The 27,910-nt window shown below is 42.8% G+C and overlaps 1 protein-coding gene across 1 annotated transcript in view; it reads right to left on the bottom strand.

The window, feature by feature from the left end:
• The window catches only part of HERC2 (HECT and RLD domain containing E3 ubiquitin protein ligase 2), a 3,346,202-nt gene that overhangs the window by 321,279 nt on the left and 2,997,013 nt on the right, over positions 1–27,910 (bottom strand). The window contains 1 exon segment of the mRNA XM_033948978.1: positions 7,815–7,954. Within this exon segment, the coding sequence (XP_033804869.1) occupies positions 7,815–7,954 (140 nt within the window).

Raw genomic sequence — 27,910 nt, 5'->3', positions numbered from 1 at the left:
GAACTTAAAAAAAAGTCAGGAAATCCAAGATAGCTGTTGGGGCAGCATTTTGGGCACAAGGAAATGGCTCAAAAACTCCTTAACAAAAATACCTCCCCAGGAAAAAATTGAATTTTGGAAGTGGAAAACCCTAAGGGAAGTGGTAGAAATCTGAAAAAAAAGTTTTAAAGACCCTACTCCCCCCTGTAACAGCCTTATTCACTGTGACCTGTGCTGGATATGTGCTGCTGCCTGCCTCTGCTCCTAAAGTAGCTGGATCTGAGAGAAAAAATCACTGCCTCAAAGGGACCACTCTTCCAATGCTGGTTTAAATTGATTGACATGGGGAGCATGAGTCTGCCGACTAAAGGGGGAATTCCTTGATACAGCCCTTGTTGGCAAAGCATAGTCCTATCTCGAAGCATTTACCCCCATCCGCGTAGATTAGGATGATTATATCTTTACTCTAAAGTATTGTTCTACTTGAAAGTATTTAAAGCATATATATTTAAAGTATTTATAAAGTATTATGAGACCAATGACGACTTTGGTACTGATTGGTTGTATGTGAAAAGTTTGATTCATATAAGCTGCACCGCTGAGGTCTGTTAGTTATGGATCTTAAGATTTTTTTGTTTTGATGCCTTAGTCTTAAGTGTGAATTACTTCAAACCAGATAGTAAACTTTTACTATCATTTGTTGTGCAACCCTATCTTTTTCACTTTTTCAGGATCCTCAGCGCCACCACTCAGAGCTCAAACATATCTCATTGCTCTAAGCTTTACGTGCTAGCTCTTCATCACCCGATGACGAGCTGGCACGTAAAGCTTAGAGCAATGAGATTTGTTTGAGCTCTGAGTGGTGGCGCTGACGATCCTGAAAAAGTGAAAAAGATAGGGTTGCGCAACAAATGATAGTAAAAGTTTACTATCTGGTTTGAAGTAATTGACATTGTTGAGTCATATTTATAAATTTGTGCATTACGTGATTCATTAGTCTTAAATGTGAGCATACCAATTGAAGTTTACAACCAGTTTTGACTTGAATCTTTGGACTGCCAGTCAGATTGAGCCTCTAACCACTGCAGACCCGCACATGCAGCTGGCGCCCTGCAGAGCTCCTCTGAGTCCCCTACGGATGCCTAACAGCCTGAGCTCAAGCCCCTGCAACCCTGTAGGTGAGCAGTGCTACAAGTGGAATGGACCCCCAGCTCCAGAAAAGTTTATGTAGGCTGGCCCTCTACAAGGGCAGATCTGGACCCTTGATGAGGGGAGCTCTGAGTACTAAAAGACATCAAAAATAAATATACAGAGCAGATCAGAAAGACTTCTTCCAGCACACATGTAGAAGAAAAAACTAAAGAAGGCAGCAGAGAGGGAGGGAATTGATATCTGGAGTGGATTCCTTCTGCACGGCTCGTGGGCATGGAAATATTATTCATCTGTTATCCAGGAAGAGCAGGCAGATATTCTCACATGTGGGTGACAACATCCACGGAGCCCGGGATGGACAGTGCAAAAGTGTACTGTGACTTTAAGCTTTTGAAGCTTCAAGACTTCCCACACTGTGCATGTGCGACCCACCCAATGCCAGCTCATGGTTCCTCAGTTTCATAAGCAAGCTAATAAGACAACCAGGGAAGGGGGAGGGATGTGAGAATATTTGCATGCTGTACCCATCTGTTACTGTAAATAACTGTACTTAATCCTAGTACAAGCATATTCTCACATGTGAGACTCTCTAGCTTATTAGAATGAAATGGAGAGAGAGTTGGCCAGTAATAATAAATTCCATAATAGTACTTGGCCGAATGACTATCTCGTAGGATTCTAGACAGCAGAGAGGTGGATGTTGGAAGTGAGGACCAAGTAGCTGCTTTGCAAATCTTAGCAATGGGAGTGGAATGTAAGAAAGCTACTGAGGCTGCCATAGCTCAGACCTTGTGAGCTAGAACATGTCCTTTGAGCTGCAGCCTAGCCTAGCAGAAGGAAAGACAAGCTGCTAACCCTGTGGAAATAGTTCTCTTGGTGACAGGCAGGCCCAATCTGGTAAGATTAAAAGAGATGAACAGTTGAGGTGAAGTCCAGTGTGGCTGAGCCCTTTGCATGTAGTAAGCCAAGACACACTTACAGTCAAAACTGTGTAGAGCTGTTTCTTCAGGATGAGAATGAGGCTTTGGGAAGAAAACTGAAAGCACAATGGATTGATTCAGGTGAAATTCAGTGCTACTTTTGGGAGGAATTTAGGATGGGTCCTGAGAACTACCTTTTCATGATGAAAGACTGTGGGTCAGGAAACAATGCTTGCAGGTTGCTTACTCGATAGGAAGAAGTGACAGAAATGAAGACCATTTTTCAAGTAAGTAACTTAAAATGAGTAACTGCCATTAGTCATAAGGTAGTTTGAACAACTAGTTAAGACAACAGTAAGATCTCAAACAGCTGAAGACAGCTTAAGATGAGGTGTAGAGTTGAAAAGTCTTTTCATAAACTCATAAACAGGTGGAAAAAAATTGCCAAAGGTTTATTGTTACAGGCACTGAGGTGAATTCTAACCAGAGTGGTTCACAAACTATACTTGGATAAACGGAGAAGATAATTTAACAATGAAGAAGAGGAAACATCTTGGATAGTACACCACAAATTGAAATGTGGCCACTTCTGTTGATAGTATTGCTGAGCAGAAGGTTTTCTTGAAACAGTTATGACTTTTACTGAATCAGAAAAATAATTAAATCTGTTGCAGTTAGATCAAGCTTGAGATGTATCAAGCTCTTAGGTGCAGAGAGTGCAAAAGAGATCAGTGGCTCTGAGCTTGAATAGAGAGGGGAAAATTTTGTATAGGAATTGGATTCCTGACACTCAACTGAAGTAGAAGGGAAATATCAAGATTGTCTTGTCTATCGAGGAGCTATGAGGATAATGGTGACGGACTGTTGTCTGTGATGAACATGGTCATGATCAGAGAGATAGGTAGAAAACACATTCAGGAACTTGTGCGTCCAATCCAGAAGAAATGCATCTTCTTTTAGATGAAGAGGAGAGTACTGTCTAGAACAGAATTGTTCCAACTGAAACTGGCTTGAATATTACCTTAGACCAATCAATGCTCAATATGTAATAAATGGTTTCTAAGGTACTCAGTAAAAGTCTTATGTCACCTTAATAAATGTTTTCAATAATTTTATAGTCTGTTTAATAGACCTTAGAACCACCACTCCTCCGTCCCACCGAAGTGTAATCACGGGGAGATGCAAGTGGTGCACTCCTCACCGGTCTATTTAATTTAAATTTTATATCATTCCTCCAATTCTTATGCTTAAATTTACTTATCTTAGTAATGGCGAACTATCAGTTCTCACGGTAGACCGGCGGTAAGACCCAACATGTTTCACAATTGTTTCTTCAGGGGTCTGTCAAATGCCACCGCCATCCAACTCTAATCAATCTTTGTTTGCTTACACACTTCGAAGGTGACACCGCCTGCACTGAAGATCATTGGCATTGACGCTCGGATGCATCAAGTGATGAGGTGATGAGGTAGTAGAGGGTTTCTTAGCCAGTCTACCCAATGCAGAAACAGTATCTAATGCTGAGGTAGGAGATAATGCTGGTACCATCTTCAGTACCAATTGCATCGATGATTCTCTGGAGACCATGGCCGGTCCAAAGATATTTTCTTGTTATATGTATCGAGCCTTGAGGGAACATCTCTGAAGCGTAGAACAATGAAGACAAGCATCTACCTGATGTTCCGGCCCCAGACAATAAAAGCACCAGTTGTGCGGGTCAGTGACAGAAATTGGCTGTTGACACCCTGAACACTTCTTGAAACCATTTGCAGACTTCGACATGGAGGGGAAAATTTGAGTGGCAAGGTCAAAGTATTCAATGGTTGACTGAGCACAAAGGCCAAACTGGAGGAAAAAGGTAAATTAATTTTTCTTTTTAACAATTACCATAATAGGTTATAAACTAAAAGAAAATAAGTAGAATAGCAAAAAAAAAAATAAGTCTAACACAACTTCTGTGCTCCATGGAGAACACAAAACCGAGGAACCATGAGCCGGCTATGGGTGGGAGGCAGTCGCATATGCACAGTGCAAGCAGTCTTGAAGTTTCAAAAGCTTAAAGTCACAGACATCACCCACATGTGAGAATATGCTGCCTACTTATCCGAGGATAATAAACTATAAACTGGCGAAGCTGAGCAACTTGCTCAGAGGAAGAGTGTCTGCAAAATCTAATACATTGCCAACCAAGGACTGCAAATACATTCTCATGTACAGCTGGTAGGCCTGGATGCAGGAAATGAGCATCAAAATCTGTAAAGTCTTCTCCAAAAGGATTACAGGATTCAAACCTCCTTGCCTGAGGAAGCTGAGGCATGGGACTTTGAACTTCAGGACCTCTTGAGCAGATTCAACCATGGCGGGGCAACTGCACCTTCTCAAATTCAGGAGACTTCTTGGCTTGATATATAGGCTTCTTCAAAATGACCTGGACAGAGAGGGGGGGATCTCACAATGTCTGCTCTGTGCATCCCTAAAGACGTTTTGAACAGGAATCTTATCGGAGTCTCTAGGTGAAGAATCATAATCCAGGATCCACATTAACTCAGCCCTAGGCTTGTCCTCCAATTCTGACTTAAAAGGGATAACAGCTGCCATTTCCTGCAAAAAATTGGCAGATCCAAAAGAACTATTCTTTGAGAAGTCATTGGGCTTTTCTTTGGACACCTAGGAATGATTCATCTCAGAGTCAGCGAAATACACTTCATGAACCTGGTGAGTTCTTACAAGCCTTGATCTGCTGACATGTCCAGGTCTAGCATGTGGGCATTGAAGTGCAGCTCTCTGAGGCAGCTTCCTCACTTGATGAACAGGAGATGTTGACTGCATTGGATGGTGCCAACTCTGCCACCTATCAGGGCATCATCCAACAGGTAAAACATGGGTCCCTAGGACAGGCTGAAGCATCTCCAGAATAAACATAGATGCCCTCAATATCTCAGCACTGCATGATCCCATATGTTGCCTAGCTCCTCCCAAAGCAAGGCCTGGATCTGTTCCTCAAGGGCAGGCATTACCAAAGGCAGGAGAAAGTACCATTAAGGCTACAGTCTAAGAAGGCATTGATGCCAAATCAAGAATGGGGTCCCAGCCTCAGGGAACCTGGTGGGTCAGCACTGCTACCACAAAGGGGGAGCAGTCCTCATGGCACTAATGATGGATGCTAATGATATCAATGCCCCAGATCTCCTGATGCTGTGCATTAAGGAAGGATAATGCTGATGTTTCTTTGCCTTTGCTTAACTGATGATGCTGAATCCAGGCACTTCCTTGTTGTTGGATTTGAGTGACTCAAACTGTGGGCCTACTACTGGCGTTTGATGTCAGGGCAGATAAAGACCTCCTCAGTGCTGGAGTATTGCCAGTGTCCAATGCAGCTCCTGAGGCCATATGGGCCGATGCACAATGAATGCTGATGTTAATGAATTTGACTTCTAGAGGGCAAAGATCCTCTCTCAGACCACCTCTCTGTAATTCACATCTTTTTCTGCATTTGAGCACAGAGTGGAGATTACAGGATCATGGTCCCTCCCCAGACACTCCTCAAGGGGGTAGGAGACTGGCTTCAAGGACATCGAGGGAAGATAGCCACAGAGAAATCAAATGACAAAATGGTACAGGAAGGAAAAATAAACAAAGGGATTCCCGAACAGGAACTGTAAAAAAATAAAACAAACTAAAGTGCAGAAAACCAAAGGAAAGGAAGGGAGTTGGGGGGAGGGAGACTAAGGTGAAACATTCTAAAGAGAATCAGAAATATAGCAGAGGAAGGAATAATGAACAAAATTAAAACATCAAAAACCTGAAGACAATTGTGCTGCAGTAAGACACATCTTCTCAACTTTAGTTAAAAAGACTGGCTGAATTGTGCAACTCCAGTAGGCAGAAAAGCAGTGACACATGTAGTCTGGTCCTACCAAAAGCTTCTTAAAATGATAGGTAAGCTGAGTAGCATCTGCATTGGAGCTCCACTGAGGACAATACCAAACATGTGAGAAACTAGGCCCTACTTGTCCTCGGAGAATATATGTACAATAGTGGAGGCACTTAAACATGTACAGTCATGTGAAAAAATTAGGACACCCCATGAAACATTCAGTTCTTTTAAAATAAATGTTCACATATCGATTTCAAATCCTTTTTTTTATTTATCGCTGGAAAAGAAATATGTAATTGCAGGTAAACAAGAAACATTTTTCTTGATTTACTCATGAAACAAAAGATATCCACAAAAATATATATTCTAACTGAGGAATAAATTAGGACACCCACTTAAAGTGGCTCAAATCACACACAGGTGTATCACATCAGGTGATCAGCATTTTGAAGGAGGTTTGCCCTACTTAAACCTCAGACATTTAGTTTGGTGTGCTCATGACTGCTGCAGTAAGAGTGGACACCATGGTAAGATCAAAAGAGCTGTCTGAGGCGTTAAGAAAAAAGATTGTAGCAGCTTATAAATCTGGTAAGAGATTTAAAAAGATCTCGAAAGAATTTGACATTAGCCATTCCACGGTCTGGAAAATAGTATACAAGTGGAGGACTTTCCAAACAACTGCCAAAATGCAAGTTGACCTCCAGAGCAGATCACAAAATGCTAAAAGAAGCCTCCAAAAACCTTAAAATGTCATCGCGGAACCTAAAGCAGGTTCTTGCTACTGTTGATATGAAAGTGCATGCCTCTACAATCAGAAAGAGACTGCACAAATTTAACTTGCATGGGAGGTGTGCAAGGAGGAAACCTTTGCTCTCTAAGAGAAACATCAAGGCCAGACTGAAGTTTGCCAGAGAGAATGTAGACAAACACCAGGACTTCTGGAATAGTGTTCTATTGACAGATGAGTCTAAAATTGCTGACCCACCAGGCTCCCTGAGGCTGGGACCCCTTTCTTGTTTGGTATCAATGCCTTAATGATATTCTCTCCTGCCTTTGTTAATGCCTGCCCTTGAAGAACAGTAGGAACAGTTTTGGACACCAGAAAAGAGGACATGTTTGGCATCCACTAAATATAGCATTCCAGGAAAAGAAACTCATACCAATTGGAGGTGGAAGTGTCATGGTTTGTGGATGCTTTGCTGCAGCAGGACCTGGCCAGCTCACCATCATAGAATCCACCATGAATTCTACCATGTATCAGAGGGTGACTGAGGAACATGTGAGGCCATCTGTAAGAAAATTAAAGCGTAAGCAGAACTGGACCTTGCAACACGACAATGACCCCAAACATACCAGTAAATCCACCAAAGACTGGCTGCAAACTAAGAAACTGAGAGTCCTGGAGTGGCAGAGTCAAAGCCCTGATCTTAATCTCATTGAGATGCTGTGGGGTGATTTGAAACGGGCTGTACATCTCACAGCTGAAAGAATTCTGCATTGAGGAGTGGTCCAAACTTTCGTCAGCCCAATGTCAGAGACTGGTAGATGGCTACAAGAAGGTCTCACTGCAGTTATTTCAGCCAAAGGGGGTAGCAGTAGCTATTAGGGTGTAGGGTATCCTAATTTATTCCTCAGTTAGAGTACACATTTTTGTGGATATCTTTTGTTTCATGAGTAAATCAAGGAAAATTTTTGTTGTTTACCTGCAATTACATCACTTTCTTTTCCAGAGATAAATTAAAAAAAAAGATTTAACATCAATATGTGAACATTTCTTAAAAAATAACTGAATATATATATATATATGTGTGTGTGTGTGTGTGTGTGTATGTGTGTAGGTCAATGAACTATGATTTTTAAAGTTACAGAAATATCTATTTACTTACCATCTTCTGTACAGCAAACACAATGTAAGGAACCAGTGGCAATAGCAATGACCTTCTTCCCTTGCAACCCCTGAACTTGACGAGGTCTTCTAACATGGTCATCTGATCCATGACCTAATCGATGATAATCACCTTTGCCCCTGTACATAAGCATCAACAATTAGTCATTTTTATTAGTATAGCCATGGCTAATATACACACTAGAGACTGACACTGTAACCGTTACCAAGGGAATTCCCACGGTAATGGGGAAAACGTTGACAGGTTTGCCCAATATTACCACGGCAACAATTGATCTTTCGACGGTAGTGCCACAACAATGGGAACCACTGCCATGGTAATACAGTGGCAATGGAAACCAAGGGTACACTCCCCAAACCTACCTTTTATGTCCCCGGTGGTCTAGTGGCTAAACCACTGGGAACATTAATAGGAAAGCCACAAGGGGGGGTCAGGTCAGCAATGGACTTCAGGGGGGGAGAGACGGATACAGACAGATGGATGGCAGGCAGAGCAGGTAGGGATGGATGGCTTAGGAAGGCGGCCAGGAGTATAGCAATGGGCAGGTCCAGCAGTGTGCGTCCCCCGACCCACCTGGCGTCGGGGAAGCAGGTTGGGTCCCGTTGGACCCTACATGTCCCTCTTCACTCTCTGCTGGCTGTTTTCAATGGGTTAGCAGCGACTGCTACAGGCTGCCTGCCAGTAACTTGGAAGTCTCTCCTCCGCCACTATTTACAACTTGTGGGTGAGGAGAGGCTTCCAGGTTAGCGGCAGGCAGTCTGTAGTGACTGTTGCTGCTGATTCTGACCCATTGAAGCCGGAGAGTGACGAGAAGGAAATGCAGGAGGCAGCAAGAGAGAGTTAGCTAGTGGGGAGGGATAGGAAGGAAAGATGATGCACTGAGTTCAAAGGACAAGAGAAGGTTTGTTGGATATGGGGAGGAAGGCAGAGGTACTGCAAAGGGGTGGAGAGGGGGCAGGAAAGGGAAAATATTACATATGTGGTGGAGGGGAGGGAGACAGACTGCAAGAGGGGTAAGAGAGGGAGAAATGTTGGGGAACAGGGGTGACTGGGGAGATAGGAAGAAATATTAAAAATTATGGTGGAAAGAAGAAAGGAGGAGATGTTTGTCCCAGAGTACAAAAAAGGGGAAGAGAAATGGTGGATAGTAGGAGAGAATGCTGCATGAGGGAAGGGAGAAGAGAGATGCTCGACCAAGGGTGCTAGAGAGTGAGAAGGAGAGATGTTGATCATGGGGGTATATGAAAGGGAGGAAGAGATTCACAACAGGTGTTAACTTTTAATGTAGTGGTTCTAATATGTCAGTTTTTGAAATGTACTGTATATCTACATAAGAACATAAGAATAGCCTTACTGGTTCAGACCAATTGTCTATCAAGCCCAGTAGCCCATTCTCACATTGGCCAATCCAAGTCCCTAGTACAAGGCTGCCCAAGTCCAGTCCTCGAGATCAATTGGCAGGCCAGATTTTCAGGATATCCACAATGAATATGCATGAGAGAGAGATTTGCATACCAAGAAGGCAGTGCAGGTAGAATGCTAGGCATAATCAAGAAGGGTATTACAACCAGAATGAAAGAAGTAATCCTGCCATTGTATCGGGCAATGGTGCGTCCGCATCTGGAGTACTGCGTCCAATATTGGGTTTATGTTTATGTTTATTTATTAATTTGATGAATCGCCTATCCATAATTTACTAAGTGAGTTACAATAAATTATATAAACATATTAAAAAAAACATACAAATAATATTATATAAAAAGAGTACAAAACAGACTCATAGACAGACGAAACAAGAACACAAAAGGATAAAAGGGAATAGTTACATAATAAATGTTTTGGAAAGAAGAAAAGGAAACATTCAAGGAAAAAACATAAGGGGGGATGACTTGGCTACACTATTTAAATTGTGTTTGTTTTAGAGACCAAAGGCATCTTTAAAAAGGACATGGCGTTACTCGAGAGGGTTCAGAGGAGAGCGACACATCTGATAAAGGGGATGGAAAACCTTTCATACACTGAGAGATTGGAGAAACTGGGTCTCTTTTCCCTGGAGAAGAGGAGACTTAGAGGGGATATGATAGAGACTTATAAGATCATGAAGGGCATAGAGAGAGTAGAGAGGGACAGATTCTTCAAACTTTCGAATAATAAAAGAACAAGAGGGCATTCAGAAAAGTTGAAAGGGGACAGATTCAAAACGAATGCTAGGAAGTTCTTCTTTACCCAACGTGTGGTGGACACCTGGAATGCTCTTCCAGAGAGCATAATAGGGCAGTGTTCGGTACTGGGGTTCAAGAAAGGATTGGACAATTTCCTGCTGGAAAAGGGGATAGAAGGGTATAGATAGAGGATTATTGCACAGGTCTTGGACCTGTTGGGCCTCCGCGTGAGTGGACTGCTGGGCACGATGGATCTCAGGTCTGACCCAGCAGAGGCATTGCTTATGTTCTTATTATCTCATGCATATTCATCGTGGATATCCTGAAAATCTGGCCTGCCAGTAGATCTCGAGGATCGGACATGGCTAAAACCCAAGGAGTAGCAACATTCTATGCTACCGATCCATGGCAAGCAGGGGCTATAGCCTTTTCTTCCAGGAATTTATCCAAACCTTTCTTAAAACCAGCTACGGAAGTTTTCTCAACTTGGCCCAAGAGTACCCCCTTGCCAGTCAGGTTTTCAGCATATCCATAATGAATATGCATAAACTTGATTTGCATACAATGCAACCATTATATGCAAATCTCTTTCATGCATATTCATTGTGAATATCCTAAAAACCTGAATGGCAAGGAGGTACTCCAGGACTGAGTTGAGAAACACTGAGCTACGCTATCCACACTTACCACAACCTCTGGCAATGTGTTCCAGAGCTTAACTACTCTCTGAGTGTAAAACATTTCCTTCTATTGGTTTTAAAAGTATTTCCCTGTAACTTAATTGAGTGTCCTTTAGTTTTTATAATTTTTGACGAAGTGAAAATTGGTCTACTTGTACCCGTTCTACTCCACTCAGGATTTTGTAGACTTCAATCATATCTCCCCTCAGCCGTCTCTTTATCAAGCTTAAGTGCCCTAATCATTTTAGTCTTTCCTCCTACGAGAGGAGTTTCATCCCCTTTATCATCTTGGTCGCTCTTCTTTGAACCTTTTCTAGCACTGCTATATCTTTCTTGAGATAAGGAGACCAGAATTGAACGCAATACTTCAGATGAGGGGTATTATAGCATTCTTAGTCTTGTTAACCATCCCCTTTTAAAATAATTTCTAGCATCCTGTTTGCTTTTTTGAATGCCGTCGCACATTGGACGGAAGGTTTTATTGTATTGTCTACGATGACACCCAGACCCTTTTCTTGGGCGCAAATCCACAAAGTGGACCCTAGCATCCGGCAACCGTGATTCAGGTTATTCTTCCTAATGTACATCACTTTGAATTTGTCCACATTAAATTTCATCTTCCACTTGGATGCCCAGTCTTCCAATTTCCTAAAGTCTGAGGAGAAAGCAAATGTGCTAAACAGGGATTGGACAGATTCCTGAGGGATAAAGGGATCGTGGGATACTGAGAGAGGTGCTGGGATGTAACACAGGTATAGAAAGCTAACCAGGTAATAAGTATAGAAACCCAACCAGGTCGTGCATGTGCAAGACCGGAGGGTTAGGACTTCGATGGGAAGATAGGACTCAATGGGAAACCAAGGTGGCAAGGGGGCCCCTTCTGGTGATTCAGACAGGTCGTGACCTGTTTGGGCCGCCGCGGGAGCGGACTGCTGGGCAAGATGGACCTATGGTCTGACCCGGCGGAGGCACTGCTTATGTTCTTTTGTTCTAAACAAATACTTCTGTTCTGTGTTCACAGAAGAAAATCCTGGAGAAGGACCGAGATTGTCTGGCAAAGTTACACAAGAAAATGGAGTAGATTCTGCGCCGTTCACGAAGGAGGGTGTTTATGAGCAACTTGAAAAACTGAAGGTGGACAAAGCGATGGGACCAGACGGGATCCATCCCAGGATACTAAGGGAGCTCAGAGAGATTCTGGTGAGCCCTATTAAAGACTTGTTCAACAAACCTCTGGAGATTGGAGTGATTCCTGGGGATTGGAGGAGAGCGGATTTGGTCCCTATTCATAAAAGTGGTCACAGGGATGAAGCAGGAAACTACAGGCCGGTGAGGCTCACTTCAGTTGTTGGAAAAATAATGGAAGTGTTGCTGAAAGAAAGGATAGTGTACTTCCTTGAATCTAATGGGTTACAGGATCTGAGGCAACATGGCTTTACAAAAGGTAAATCGTGCCAAACGAACCTGATTGAATTTTTTGATTGGGTGACCAGAGAGCTGGATTAAGGACATATGCTAGATGTAATTTACTTGGATTTCAGCAAAGCCTTTGATACAGTTCCTCATAGGAGGCTGTTGAACAAACTTGAAGGGCTGAAGTTAGGACCCAAAGTGGTGAACTGGGTCAGAAACTGGCTGTCGGACAGACGCCAGAGGGTGGTGGTTAATGGAAGTCGCTCGAAGGAAGGAAAGGTGAGTAGTGGAGTCCCTCAGGGTTCAGTGCTGGGGCCAATCCTGTTCAATATGTTTGTGAGTGACATTGCTGAAGGGTTAGAAGGAAAAGTGTGCCTTTTTGCAGATGATACCAAAATTTGTAACAGAGTAGACACCGAAGAGGGAGTGGAAAATATGAAAAAGGATCTGCAAAAGTAGAGGAATGGTCTAATGCCTGGCAACTAAAATTCAATGCAAAGAAATGCAAAGTAATGCATTTGGGGATTAATAATAGGAAGGAACCGTATATGCTGGGAGGAGAGAAGCTGATATGCACGGACGGGGAGAGGGACCTTGGGGTGATAGTGTTTGATGATCTAAAGGCGAAAAACAGTGTGACAAGGCAGTGGCTGCTGCCAGAAGGATGCTGGGCTGTATAAAGAGAGGCGTAGTCAGTAGAAGGAAGAAGGTGTTGATGCCCCACTTGGAGTATTGTGTTCAGTTTTGGAGACCGTATCTGGCGAAGGACATAAGAAGAATTGAGGCGGTCCAGAGGAGGGCGACGAAAATGATAGGAGGCTTGCGCCAGAAGACGTATGAGGAGGTACTGGAAGCCCTAAATATGTATACCCTAGAGGAAAGGAAAGACAAGGGAAAATATGATTCAGACGTTCAAATACTTGAAGGGTATTAACGTAGAACAAAATCTTTTCCAGAGAAAGGAAAATGGTAAAACCAGAGGACATAATTTGAGGTTGAGGGGTGGTAGATTCAGGGGCAATGTTAGGAAATTCTACTTTACAGAGAGGGTAGTGGATGCCTGGAATGCGCTCCCGAGAGAAGTGATGGAGAGTAAAACTGTGACTGAGTTCAAAGAAGCGTGGGATGAACACAGAGGATTTAGAATCAGAAAATAATATTAAATATTGAACTAAGGCCAGTACTGGGCAGACTTGCACGGTCTGTGTCTGTATATGGCCATTTGGTGGAGGATGGGCTGGGGAGGGCTTCAATGGCTGGGAGGGTGTAGATGGGCTGGAGTAAGTCTTAACAGAGATTTCGGCAGTTGGAACCCAAGCACAGTACCGGGTAAAGCTTTGGATTCTTGCCCAGAAATAGCTAATAAGAAAAAAATTAAAAATTTAAATTGAATCAGGTTGGGCAGACTGGATGGACCATTTGGGTCTTTATCTGCCGTCATCTACTATGTTACTATGCAATTTTTCACAATCCACATGAGTTTTAACAACTTTTAGCGGTTTAGTGTCAACTGCAAATTTAATCACATCACTCGTCATTCCATTTTCCAGATCATTTATAAATAAGTTAAATAGCATGGGTCCTAGTACAGACCACTGCGGCACTAGACTGTTTACTCTCCTCCACTGAGAAAAATTACCATTTAAACCTACCCTCTGTTTTCTATCCAATAACCAATTTCTAATTCACAACTGAACTTTGCCACCTATACCATGACTCATTAATTTTCTCTGGATCCTCTCATGAGGAACGTTATCAAAAGCTTTCTGAAAATCTAGATATACTACATCTTTATCCACATGTTTATTCACACCTTCAAAGAAGTCAAGCAAATTGGTGAGGCAAGATCTCCCTCGGCTGAACCCATACTGACTCCTTCTCATTAAGGGCTCCTTTTACAAAGGTGCGCTAGTGATTTTAGCGCACACACAAAATTACTGCGCGCTAGCAAAATTATTACCACCTGCTTAAAAGTAGGTGGTAGCGGCTAGCGCGCAGGGCAATTTAGCCCATGCTATTTAACGCGTTAAGGCTCTAGCGCACCTTTGTAAAAGGAGCCCTAAATCTTTATATCCTAACTTTATATTGTGAAAACAGTACAGGGGAATATCACTTTTTCTCTCTCACTGGTGTTGCACTGTGGATTCTTGGGGATTAAATTTAATATTTTTCTGAGTGTTTCTATTTTTAATTTGTGGTTAGTTATTCTATACTGAGTGAGGGTCTGTCTGTGTTTTTCACATATGAATTTGAAACATGGTTTTTTGTTAGCATTGACTGTGCAGGATGGATCTATACAAATCTGGCTTCTTTAGTTTTCCAATAAATTTATTGATGTTCTAGTACGCATTGTTATGTTTGGTGCTGTGCTTTCCTAAGTAGGTCGTTGTTACATGATTCATGGATATTTTTTAAAAAGTAGTGCTCATATAGGGGGGAGCACTATTCTTTTTTAAGCTGCACTAAACATCCAGTGTCTGAATTTTATTCAGAGTAGCTATAAATTGCATGCCAATAAGTAGGGGAAGCATGCAGAACATGGCATTCTTTCCAACTTCCCTGTAAGTGTTTAAATAAATATATTGCAAATAAACATTTTAAGACTAAAGGTAGATTATAGGGATGGGTAAAGGTAGATTATAGGGATGGGATTAGAGGTAAGTTACAAAATTAATCAGAGACCACTGTTCGGCACTAGGCCTGATGGGCCGCCGCGGGAGCGGACCGCTGAGCAAGATGGACCTCTGGTCTGACTCAGCGGGGGCAACTTCTTATGTTCTTATATAGTCTTAAAATGTTTATTTGCAATGCCCTAGGCTCATAAAATTGCAATAAAATCATGTTTCTGCTTTGAGCGGGGAGATGCGGGGAAGAAAATTAAGTCAGTGGAGATGGGAATGAAAACTGTGGGAATGGGGATAAAACTGCACTTCACTGCGGGAACAGGGAGAGGAAGGGGATTAATTTTTGTCCCCACAAACACCAATCAGGTGAAGAGTAGCTGCCAACATTTCTAAACAGCTACTAGATGTTCACAACACTAAATAGATACACTTAAGTGACTGCATCTTTTCCACAGAGCTTACAAATTTGTCGAAATAAATAAGAACAATGAATGTCTAACTCTCATTTAACCATTACAGTAAACATATTTAGTATGTGACTGCTAAGATGTAGAAGAAATGAGGGGCATAATCATAATAAATGTCTAAGTCCAATTTGCTAGACACCCAAAGTCGGTAGTGGTAAAATGTCCATTCTTGGAGACCATGTGATGCCTTGAGTGGAGCAGCTGCCTAGAAGGCCCCCCGGAATCCCCAATCATCCTGCATTTTCCTTGTTTTTTGGTCTTTTTTTACAGACATAGCATTTTTTGGTCTTTTTTTTACAGACATAGCAATGTGTATCTTAACTTTATGGACAGATATATCATAAAATCTCCAAGTTGATGGTGTCCAGAATCTCTAAATAGGACAAATCTGTCATATGAAGGCAGCAGCAGATAAGATGGCACCTGACTCCCCTCAAAAACTGGATACTAACTCGTCTACTTTAAAAAATTATATCACCGCAGCAGGGGTGGAAGTTTTGGACTCTCATTTTCAATTTATCAAAGAGCAATTTGCCTCTCTTAATGGAGTCAGTTCAGATATAGCTAAACGCACTAGCGAGCTGGAGGTGTGAGTCTTGGACCTGGAGGACTTATCACAAACTTCTCAATCTGAGGTTTCCCAATTGCAGAAACAGGTCCGAGATGCCATGGAAAAACTTGACAACCTGGAAAATAGATCGTGGCGATAATCTTCACTTGTGGGATTTCCAGAGACTCTTTCCGATGATCAGCTCTCGTCGGTCTTGGAGAACTGGCTCACTGAACATTTTCCTCCGCCTGCAGATGGTAGGCCCTACCGGATTGAGCATGCTCACTGCTTGGGTTGCAGGCATGATGGAGGAGTTAGACCCCGACCAGTCATCACGAAGTTTCACAAGCAGAAAGCAGAGATTTTGCACCTAAGATGAAACGTGCGAATATTCATTATGAAAATTTGTCCATTTGGATATTCCAGGACTACTCCCAAGCACTGTCAGACCGACGCTGGGCTTATCATGAAATCTGCACCAGTCTGGTGGAATGCAAGATATGTTTCATGCTTCTCTATCCAGCCCAACTGAAAGTGAACGTTGAGGGCCTTTGGAGGGATTTTCAATCTGTCAACAAGGCGCACACCTGGCTTGCATCTTTACTATAGCCCCTACTCTCTGGGCTGGTTCTGATGAAGTAGCTTTTGCTTGGAATTTCTACTTCACCTTTGCTTTGCCTGCTTTGTTGTTGAGGGATTGGCTTCCAATGTTTGGCCGCTTTCTGCGTGTACGTTTGGCGGCGGCCACTTTGCTTTGTGACCTTTGTTGTATTGGACTTCCACTAATGTTCCTTTTGACTCACTGTTCTGTAGACCTGTTGTGCGTGCAGATCTGGGGGGTCTCTCTTTGGCTATTTATTTACATGGTTTCTCCATTTTTCCTCACTTCGGAGCCGCTGGAAAAGATTGGGGGGGTTGGTAGTGTGGTTGGAAGGTGGTGGTGCAGTATTATAGGGGGGAATGTTTTGAGGTTCAGGGTATGGTGGGAGTAGGAGGGATGGTCTGGTTCTGCTTCAGTGGGGCTATGTATTGTGTCACGTTTATTGGGCTTGGTTGCTAAGCTGATGGACATCTGTGGTGAAAGCTGGGCACCCGGCTATTCTTTGAATATTTCCTTGTACCTTGCACTTTTCTGTATCTGGGATGATTGGGGCTAAATCTCTGAGAGTGGCAACTTGAAATGTGTCAGGTGTGAATTCTCCTATTAAGCGGGCTAAATTGCTATCTTATTTACACCGTCAAAAGGTGGATATTTCATGTTTACAAGAAACCAAATTGTCTGATGTGGAACATATGAAAACTGGGTGAGTGGAAGAGGTTTACTGTTCTTCTACTGATTGCAAGAAAGGTGAGGTAGCAGTACTTATTAGCAAGCATCTACAGTCACAAACTAAACTGCTTGCCAAGGATAATTATGGTTGCTTTATGCTCCTGAAGGTGACAGTGCTCCTTTTGTGCTCCTGAAGGTGACTCTCAGTTTTAACTTGCTCCTACTACCTACAAATATGCCTTAAGAGCATAAGAATTACCTCTGCTGGGTCAGACCAGTGGTCCATCGTGCCCAGCAGTCCACTCCCGCAACAGCCCTTAGGTCAAAAACCAGTGCCCTAACTGAGTCTAGACTTACCTGCGTACGTTCTGGTTGAGCAGGAACTTGTCTAACTTTGTCTTGAATCCCTGGAGGGTGTTTTCCCCTATGACAGACTCCGGAAGAGCGTTCTAGTTTTCCACCATTCTCTGGGTGAAGAACAACTTCCTTACATTTGTATGAAATCTATCCCCTTTTAACTTTAAAGAGTGCCCTCTTGTCCTCCCTACCTTGGAGAGGGTGAACAACCTGACTTTATCTACTAGGTACTAGGATATTTGTAGGGCTGCAACTTGGCCCACTCTACATACAATTTCCAAGTTTTACAGATTGGATATAGTGGCAGGGGAAGATTCAACCTTTGGTCCTCAGTGTTACAAGCCAGGACATTGGTCCCACCCTAGATTTCTGGGACTGCTTTTGTATGTCCCGTCTGTCTAGAATGACACATCTATTGCACTAGAAAAAGAGATTAGGTTCTTACCTTGCTGATATCTTTTCTAGTACATAGGTTTGTCATTCTGGAGCCCCACCTGTCAGTTATCTCCTGCACCTACTATCTATCAGAAAGTTTGAATCCAAACTGGTATTTGCATGTCAGTCAGTCCTTAATAGTATAATAACTAAACCTTTGCTATAATACTTTGGAATTAATTGTGCCACAAATGCTTCTGTTTTGATTATTTAATGGCAATGTTTAACATGTTTATTATGATTTCAGAGCAGAATAGAATTGTAGTTCGGGGCGTTTCCCCATACTCTTCCTTCACTTGTGTTTCTCTATGAGGTTATCGCCTGCTTTGATAAAAATGAAGGGGGCAGCAGAGCCCTCTAGTGAAGTAGGAGTGATTCAAAAGCTTGAGTGGATTCCTTCTGCTCAGCTCATGAACACTGGGATATTACCTGTCCGTCCAGAATGACACACCGATCTACTAGAAAAGATATTAGCAAGGTAAGAGCCTATTCTCTTTTTATTCTATCTTATCTATATGTTCCATCTTTGCTTACACCCTTTAAAAATGATTTTGCTTTTCTAAAGAGATACACTAGAAGACAATGTTTGTCCCATATTATATAACTTGTGTGTAATTTGTGATCTCCATATTCTTTAGCCACTAGCATTAAAAGAAAAACCCCAGCAGATTTCAAAGCCAGCAGATAGAGCTTAAGTATCATCTTCCTGTAACAAAAGTTGATGTACCTGTTCTGATCTGTCCTTTTTTCAAATGTAATGGTATTAGTGTTCTATTTCTTCATAGGGATATAATGCAGTTGTATTATAAATGAGGATGAGAAACACATTCCTTTACCTCTTACTAGGAACATATGCGGGAAATGAAGATGGGAAACTGACAGGGTTGACGGTCAGTCTAGAAGAGGTATGCAAGCAGATTGATTGGCTTAAAAATGATAAATTCCCGGGACCGGATGGCATCCATCCGAAGGTAATCAAGGAATTGAAAGGGGTTATAGCTGAACTTCTTCAACTAATAGCCAATCTGTCGATCAAATCAGGAAGGATCCTGGAAGATTGGAAGGTGGCGAATGTTACGCCGATCTTCAAGAAAGGTTTGAGGGGTGATCCGGGAAACTACAGACCGGTGACTCTGACCTCGGTACTGGGAAAGATGGTAGAGGCACTGATAAAGGACCACATCATTGAGCACCTTGACGGACATGATCTGATGATGACCAGCCAGCACGGCTTCAGCAAAAGAAGATCTTGCTTGACGAACTTGCTGCATTTCTTTGAGGGAGTAAACAGGTAGATAGACAAGGGTGACCCGGTTGACATTGTATATCTGGATTTTCAGAAGGCGTTTGACAAGGTTCCGCATGAACGACTACTTCAAAAAATTGCGAGCCTGGAATCGAGGGTGAAATACTCACGTGGATTAAAAACTGGCTGGCGGATAAGAAACAGAGTAAATGGACAATACTCGGACTGGAAAAGCATCACCAGTGGAGTGCCGCAGGGTTCGGTGCTTGGACCCATGCTCTTCGACATATTTATAAACAATCTGGAAATTGGTATGATGAGTGAGGTGATTAAATTTGCAGATGATACTAAGTTATTCAGAGATGCAAGAGGATTGCGAAAATCTGCAACATAGAAACATAGAAATAGCGGCAGATAAGGGCCACGGCCCATCTAGTCTGCCCACCCTAATGACCCTCCCCTACCTTTGCTTAGTGAATAGAAACCACGTGTCGATCCCATTTGGCCTTAAAATCAGGCACGCTGCTGGCCTCAATCACCTGCAGTGGAAGACTATTCCAACGATCAACCACCCTTTCAGTGAAAAATAATTTCCTGGTGTCACCTTGTAGTTTCCAGCCTCTGATTTTCCACGGATGCCCTCTTGTTGCCGTGGGTCCCTTGAAAAAGAAGATATCTTCTTCCGCTTCGATGCGTCTCAATCATGTCCCCCCTCTCTCTGCGCTCCTCGAGCGAGTATAGCTGCAGTTTGTCTAACCGTTCTTCGTACGGGAGATCTTTGAGTCCCAAGACCATCCGGGTGGCCATTCTCTGAACCGACTCCAATCTCAGCACATCTTTGCGATAATGTGGCCTCCAGAACTGCACACAGTATTCCAGGTGGGGCCAGGTGGGGCTGACGAAACCCCTGCGTATGCAATCTGTCTTGCCTTGGATGAGGCCTGCTCCACCTGACTGGCAGCCTTCATGTCCTCACTGACGATCACCTCCAAGTCTCGTTCTGCTACCGTTCTTGTTAGGATCTCACCATTAAGGGTATAAGTCTTGTATGGATTATGGTTGCCTAGGTGCATGACTTTGCATTTTTTGGCATTGAAGCTAAATTGCCAGGTCCTAGACCAGCGCTCCAGTAGGAGTAGGTCGTGCATCATGTTGTCGGGCATTGAATCTTCGTCCGTTGTGCATTTGCCCACTACATTACTTAGTTTGGCGTCTTCAGCGAATAATGCTATTTTACCTCGAAGCCCTTCTGCCAAGTCTTTTATAAAGATGTTGAATAGGGTCGGGCCCAAGACCGAGCCCTGTGGCACTCCACTGATCACCTCCGTCATTTCTGAGGGGGTGCCGTTCACCACTACCCTTTGAAGCCTACCACCAAGCCAGTTCCTAACCCATTTCGTCAAAATGTCACCTAATCCCATAGAACCCATCTTGCTCAGCAACCTGCAGTGTGGTACCTGCAGTGCAGAATGCTTTGCTAAAGTCCAGGTACACAATGTCCAGGGACTCCCCAACATCCAGCTTCCCCGTCACCCAGTCAAAGAAGCTGATCAGGTTGGATTGGCATGATCTCCCCTTAGTAAATCCATGTTGACAGGGGTCCCATAGATTTTCCTCATCCAGGATCTTATCCAATTGGTGTTTGATTAGAGTTTCCATTAGTTTGCTCACTATTGATGTTAGACTCACTGGTCTGTAGTTTGCTGTCTCCATCTTTGAGCCCTTCTTGTGGAGTGGAATGACGTTAGCCGTCCTTCAGTCCAGCGGGATGCAGCCTGTGCTAAGGGAGAGGTTGAAGAGCGCTGACAGTGGCTCCGCCAAAACATCACTCAATTCCCTAAGCACCCTGGGGTGTAAGTTGTCAGGCCCCATTGCCTTGTTAATCTTGAGTTTTGACAGCTCATCGTAGACACTGCTGGGCATAAACTCGAAGTTACTAAACGGGTCAACTGAGTCAGCCCTTGTCTGTAGCTGAGGGCCAAGCCCTGGGTGCTTCACGGGTAAAGACTGAGTTGAAGTATTCATTTAATCAAGGCAGTAGAAGGCCCCGAAGCAGCATGTGTAGAGTGCTGCAGACACTGCTTGAATCGGAAGGTTTCAGGACCCGCAGCCCTTGCCGGACCCGAAGCGAGTTCTGGTTTTTTTTGGATTTTTTACGCGGGCCCAGCCGGAGCAGGAGGAGAAGCCTGGGAGCCAGGAATTAAAGTCCGTTGGGGAGGGGAGGAGAGCAGCTCCTCTCCCTTCCAGCTCCGGTCCGGCCCCTGCTGACGTCGCCCTGGCCAGTTCACACTCCGGAGACACGAAGCTGTACGGCCTCTTCTTTCTGCTGCCGCGAGCATGGGCCGCGCACATGCGCACTCCTACCTGTGGGTCCCTACAGTACACAGAAAACAGGAGCACGCAGGTGGGAGTGCGCATGCATGCTTAGGGTTTTATTATATTAGATTATTTTGCTTCAATGGTTATATATTTACCAGATGCTTCCTCTTATTCTTTATCGGAGAGTTGAGTTTCAATTTGATAAACTTCTTAGGGGATTTATTTGGAAAGGGAATAAACCTCGTCTTCCATTGTATAAGTTGACTATAAGGATTGATATAGGTGGTCTTGGCCCTCTTTCTTTGCGTCAATTTGTGGAATCTTGTCATATGAGACATATTCATGACTAGTTTCTTTCCACATCTTATTTTTCATGGACTTCTGTAGAACTTCGTTTTTGTAAACCTTATCATTTCAGTTATCTTCTTCATTCGTCTACAATGCAGTCTGTTGTCCTGAAGAATCCTTATTTTTATTTATTTATTTAATTTTCTATACCGTTCTCCCAGGGGAGCTCAGAAAGGTTTACATGCATTTATTCAGGTACTCAAGCAGTTTTCCCTGTCTGTCCCGGTGGGCTCACAATCTATCTAATGTACCTGGGGCAATGGGGGGATTAAGTGACTTGCCCAGGGTCACAAGGAGCAGCGTGGGTTTGAACCCACAACCTCAGGGTGCTGAGGCTGTAGCTTTAACCACTGCGCCACACTCTTATTATTTTTTACTTGCCCCTTTAAGAAATGAGCTTCTGATAACCAGCCAACATGGTATCTGCAAGGGGAGATTGTGCCTAACTAACTTATTGCACTTTTTTTTGAAGGAATTAACAAATGGATGGACAGAGGAGACCCTCATAGACATCATATACCTAGATTTCCAAAAAACCTTTGACAAGGTGCCTCATGAACGTCCACTCCGGAAACTGAAGAACCATGGGGTGGAAGGAGACGTACATAGATGGATCAGAAACTGGTTGGCGGGTAGGAAACAGAGGGTAGGGGTGAAAGGCCACTACTCGGACTGGAGGCGGGTCATGAGTGGTGTTCTGCAGGGCTCGGTGCTCGGGCTGCTGCTATTTAATATATTCATAAATGATCTAGAAACAAGGACGAAGTGTGAGATAATAAAATTTGCGGACACCAAACTATTCAGTGGAGCTCGGACTAAAGAGGACTGCGAAGAATTGAAAGGGACTTGAACAAACTAGGAGAATGGGCGAGGAGGTGGCAGATGAAGTTCAACATTGAAAAATGTTGGAAGCATGTGGGAAGCAGAAATCCGAGGTACAACTATACGATGGGAGGGATGTTATTGAATGAGAGTACCCAAGAAAGGGACTTGGGGGTAATGGGGGACATGACAATGAAGCCGACGGCACAGTGCGCAGCGGCCGCTAAGAAAGCAAATAGAATGCTAGGTATAATCAAGAAGGGTATTACAACCAGAACGAAAGAAGTTATCCTGCCGTTGTATCAGGTGATGGTGTGTTCACATCTGGAGTACTGCATCCAATATTGGTCGCCATATCTTAAGAAGGATATGGCGTTACTCGAGAGAGTTCAGAGGAGAGCGACACATCTGATAAAAGGGATGGAAAACCTTTCATACACTGAGAGACTGGAGAAACTGGGTCTCTTTTCCCTGGAGAAGAGGAGACTTAGAGGGGATATGATAGAGACATACAATATCATGAAGGGCATAGAGAGAATAAAGAGGGACAGATTCTTCAAACTTTCAAAATAAAAAGAACAAAAGGGCATTCGGAAAAGTTGAAAGGGGACAGATTTTAAAAATGCCAGAAAGTTCTTCTTTACCCAACGTGTGGTGGACATCTGGAATGCGCTTCCAGAGGACGTAATAGGCCAGGGAACGGTACTGGGGTTTAAGAAAGAATTGGACAATTTCCTGCTGGAAAAAGGGATAGAGGGGTATAGATAGAGGATTACTGCACAGGTCCTAGACCTGTTGGGCCGCCGCGTGAGTGGACTGCTGGGCACGATGGACCTCAGGTCTGACCCAGCGGAGGCATTGCTTATGTTCTTATGTACTTGGCGTCAAATTTGTAAAAGATAATCTACTAATTTTCAAATTATCCCTTTGTTACCAATCAGTGGTAATGGATCTTTTAAACCTGGAATGGTATCATCTGGTTTTAGGAAAGTTAAGAAGGGGACTCTAATTTATTTATATCAAATCCTCAGAGAAGATGGAACTTTACCAACTTGTTCCCAATTACGTACTGATTATGGATGGCCTCATATAGATATTTATTCCTATCTTTAATTAAGATTTTATGTGTCCTCTTTAAATTCTAAATTTTTAAATTCAAAAATTTTTGAAACTTTGCCAGATGTACTCTGGTTAGAGGCCCAATTAATAGTACCTTTAAAATATTTCAGACGCTCCATGCTAGAATTTTATTCAAGTATGGATTATGACAAAGTGGCTCAAGATTGGAATATCTTTGTCGTATGTATATGGCTCCTTGGAGAACCTATAGAGTGACAATTGTTTCTGTAGGTTCTTGCTTAAAATGTAATCATCCTAAAGCGACATTATCACATATGGTTTGGGAATGCCCTTTGATTTGTAATTTTTGGACAGAAATTTTCTATAAGGTTAGTAATATGTGGTATGTTAAATGGCATTATAATAGTTATAGCCTATTTTGGCTTTTTGATAGACAACATCCAGCGCCTAAAGGGTTTAAAGATTTTTTGAAAAGGGTGATTTTATTGGAGTTGAAAGCAATTCTTTCTACTTGGGTAGGGTCTATGGGAACAAATTATGGTCATTGGAGAGCACGAATGTTATTTGTAGTGCTAATGGAGGCTATGTCTGTTTCTGACTGGGATATGAAGAAAGGTAGGATTTTGCTTAATATTTGGAAGCCATTTTTTAGAAACAATGACTCCAGCTGCTCACAGTCATGTTCTTTTAGGAAAACCTTAATTTGTTTTTGTTTTTTAAATTATTATTATGCAGTTTTGGAAGGGGATATAGATAGATATATTTATTTACTTATTTGGATATTTATTTTTCAATTGTTATATTTACATATTGGAAATTGGGAGGGTTGGGATGGAACATGGGATGGTAAAATAGAGATTGGTAGTTGAAATTGTTTAAATCTGATCTTTGATGTTTGTATAAATGATTTTCTTTTATTTCAGCTTTTTATTGTATTTCCTTATATTCAATAAAAATAATTTAAATATAAAATGCTGCCGACGCTGTTGTTTGGAGGGAGATATGTCGGTCTCACGGTGGGAGGGTCAGCGGGGTTTGGATGGGAGGGAAAGATGGAAAGATGCTGCACAGGGGGATGAGCGCAGGGACATTTGGGAGGGGCTTCGGGAGCAATCTAACTAGGGCTTATTTTTGGAGTAGGTCTTATTTTTGGGGAAACATGTAATTAATCTGAGTATCCATCAGCAAGGACCAAAATATTTGATTGATAGCATTTTACCTTACATTCCGCTTCAAAAGTTACATTCTGCGGGACACTGTGATTTACATATATCAACAAGGAAAGAAATGAGATTACAAATAACTCGAGTGAGTAGTTTTTTGCGTGCCGGTCCTGCAGAATAGAACAAGCTCCCGGCCTATATAAGGCAGCAAGGAGATGTGAATACTTTTAAAAGACTATTAAAACGGTACTTCTGTAAAATTAAGTATGTTGAAGAATTGTTTTATTTTTGTAGTGGAATATTGGAGAGTGTGGTTGAGAGATGTATTTCTTATTGATTGTTATATATTGCAACAGGCAGGACCCCGTCATGTCCATAAACCTTGCTGCTAGCCCTACCTGCGCTAAACCAGTGCCCATTCCTAGGGAAAGAAATAGGACTTTAAAGTCTGACAAGCAGACCGCAGGCACCTTAGAAAAGCAGGGAATAAGCAATAGTGCAGCAACAGTACAAGGCTCCACTTTATTACTCTACTAGATTTATAGCCCGTTACATTAAAGGGTGCTAGAATCCAGCAGATAGGGCAGAAGGAGGAGAAAATCCAGACCAACAGACAGAAGGCAGTCAAGGTGAGCCTTTTCAAACTTTACATGAGACTTTCTTTAAATATGAAAAACCAGCTGAAGTGACTCTTGATTCAATTTGGGATTTAGTTTCCAAACTGGGAGACTCACTAACTAAACAAATTAAGGAAGGTGAAAAGAATACAAAAATTCTAAAACAGACAATAGAAGAAAATAAACAGGAAATTTCTAATGTTAAAGAAAAAGTGGGAGAAATTGAAAATGAAGTGAAAACGATCAAACAAGTTCAATCCACAATAATAAAAGATAATCAAATTATTAGAAGAAAATTGGAAACTATGGAAAATAACTATCGGACTAGTAACCTACGACTGTTGAATTTTCCTAAAATCCTATCTATAAACCCGAGAGAGATGATAAAAAGGTATTTTATGGAGATACTTAATATTCCTGAGGAATCATTGCCTCCTCTCACTCGAGTATATTATTTGCCTATTAAGGAAAGGGATCAACACTCGGAGGATAAGAAACAGGAAATACAAGACCTTCAACAAGATTTGACAGCAATCCTGGAAACATCAGATAAAGATTTGGTTAAACCAGCAACTCTTTTACTATCTGTGGCGTTGTTGCCGGACAAGGATTGGATTTTGAAGATGTTCTTTAGAAATAAGAATAAAGAATTTTTGGGTTTGAAAATTCAAATGTTTCCAGATGTTAGTAGAGAAACTCAGAATCGTAGGCGGCAGTTTCTTTTGATGAAAGCAGGAGTTACACAGCTGGGTGGTATTTTCTTTTTACGTTTCCCATGTAAATGTATAATAAGGTATCGAGATAATAAGTATGTGTTTTTTGAACCATCTCAACTTACAGCTTTTCTGACACTGAAACGTCTGGAAAAAGAAGGAACAACAACTACTACAGTAACAACAACGTAATAGTAAAACTAATTGGATTTGATATTAGAATAATTCCTCAAGCCAGGCACGCGATACTGTTTCTTTTGTATAGAATTATAAATTGATTTCCTAAAGTTCACTCATAAATAATCTTGGATCACACTATAGAGGACTTGAGATTGTCCGACTAGAACTTTTTCTTTCTACATCATGTAAATGATTTTCTTATAATTTTGTGTTTGATCTGACAATCTTTCTGTACAAAATGTTTTGATTTTGTTAAGAATTTTAAAACGATAAATAAAGAATAAAAAAAAAAAAAAAAAGGGTGCTAGAATATATGTGTGTTTGTCTTTATTTCTTTCTCTCTGTCTCCTTAGCCGCTTTTTCTTGTCCATTCTCCCTTATTTTTACCTCCCCTGTGTCCATCACCACCCCTTCACTGCTCCCCTTATCCAGCAGCAGCCCTTCTCCCTTTGTTTTACCTCCCCCCTGTCCATCAGCACCTCTTCCTGCTCCCCTTGTCCAGCAGTAAGCCTCCCTTCATTTTTCCCCCATGTCCATCATCACCTCTTCCTGCTCCCTCTGTTCAGCAGTAGGCCTCCCTTCATTTCCCCACCCCTGTCCATCAGCACCCCTTTCTGCTCCCCCTGTCCACGGGAGTTAGTACAGGGCCGGTGTCTGCCATTCTCCCCAGAGTCCTTGCGCCCCTCCCTTCCCTTCCCACGGACCTGACTACCTACCCGGCGATTCAAGCAGCGTGTGCAACAGTCTTCACACGCTGCTTCGGGTCCTTCTACTGCCCTGATTTACTCTGGCACGTCCCTGATGACATCATCAGAGACGCGGGAGAGCAAATCAGGGAAGTAGAAGGGCCCGAAGCAGCGTGTGAAGACTGTTGCACACGCTGCTTGAATCGCCAAGGTAGTCGGGTCCGCGGGAAGGGGGGTGAGCGGAAAAGGACACGGACTCCTGTGGTCTGTCGCGGAGGGTGGTCAGGCTCCATTTCAGCCGCAGGGAAGGCTCATTGCCCCAGCTCCTTACCCGTCCGCAGCCTGGGCCAGGCCTCCCGCGCTTTCTCAGCGGCCCGGCTCGCTCGGTTGTTGTTTTTTTTACTCCGCTTCCTGCATTCGCTGCTCTCAGTGACGTAATAAGCGCGCATGTGCACTTGTCTTGCCATATCCCGACAGAAAAGGGATCAGGGAACACGCGAGGCAAGTGCGCATGCACGGCTAGCATTTTATTATTTAAGATTATTCCTCATACAAATCTACAGAGGGGAAGAATCACTTTAATCCTACAGCAGTGCAGGCTGACAAACAAAGGATTAAAGTGAGAGGGGCTTGGGGGATGAGCAGCAGTCCAGAGCTTGGATGCCAAAAAATCTCCCCAGGCATGCTGACAAACTCCAGTTCCTCTATTTCACAGGAGAGTTCAGCCAGAAGAAAACAGGAAAGAAAGGTATCGGTTTCCCAGGGAAAGTTTAGCTTGGGAAGGGGAAGATTTTGTGGAAGGATTTACAGAAGCTGACTGTGAGAAATAAGGGCACCCCCAGGTAGGGGGTGGAGAGCCAGAAGACAGAGAGGAAGCTTTAATGGAGGTATCTGAACAGGGACATGATTTAAGTGACCAAGATTTTACCATGGAGTGCAGCTT

Source organism: Geotrypetes seraphini, chromosome 6 (genome assembly GCF_902459505.1).
Source record: "Geotrypetes seraphini chromosome 6, aGeoSer1.1, whole genome shotgun sequence".
In the NCBI taxonomy this organism is placed as follows: domain Eukaryota; kingdom Metazoa; phylum Chordata; class Amphibia; order Gymnophiona; family Dermophiidae; genus Geotrypetes; species Geotrypetes seraphini.
The sequence above is the reverse complement of the archived record's forward strand: the minus strand, read 5'-3'. Positions and strand labels throughout refer to the sequence as shown.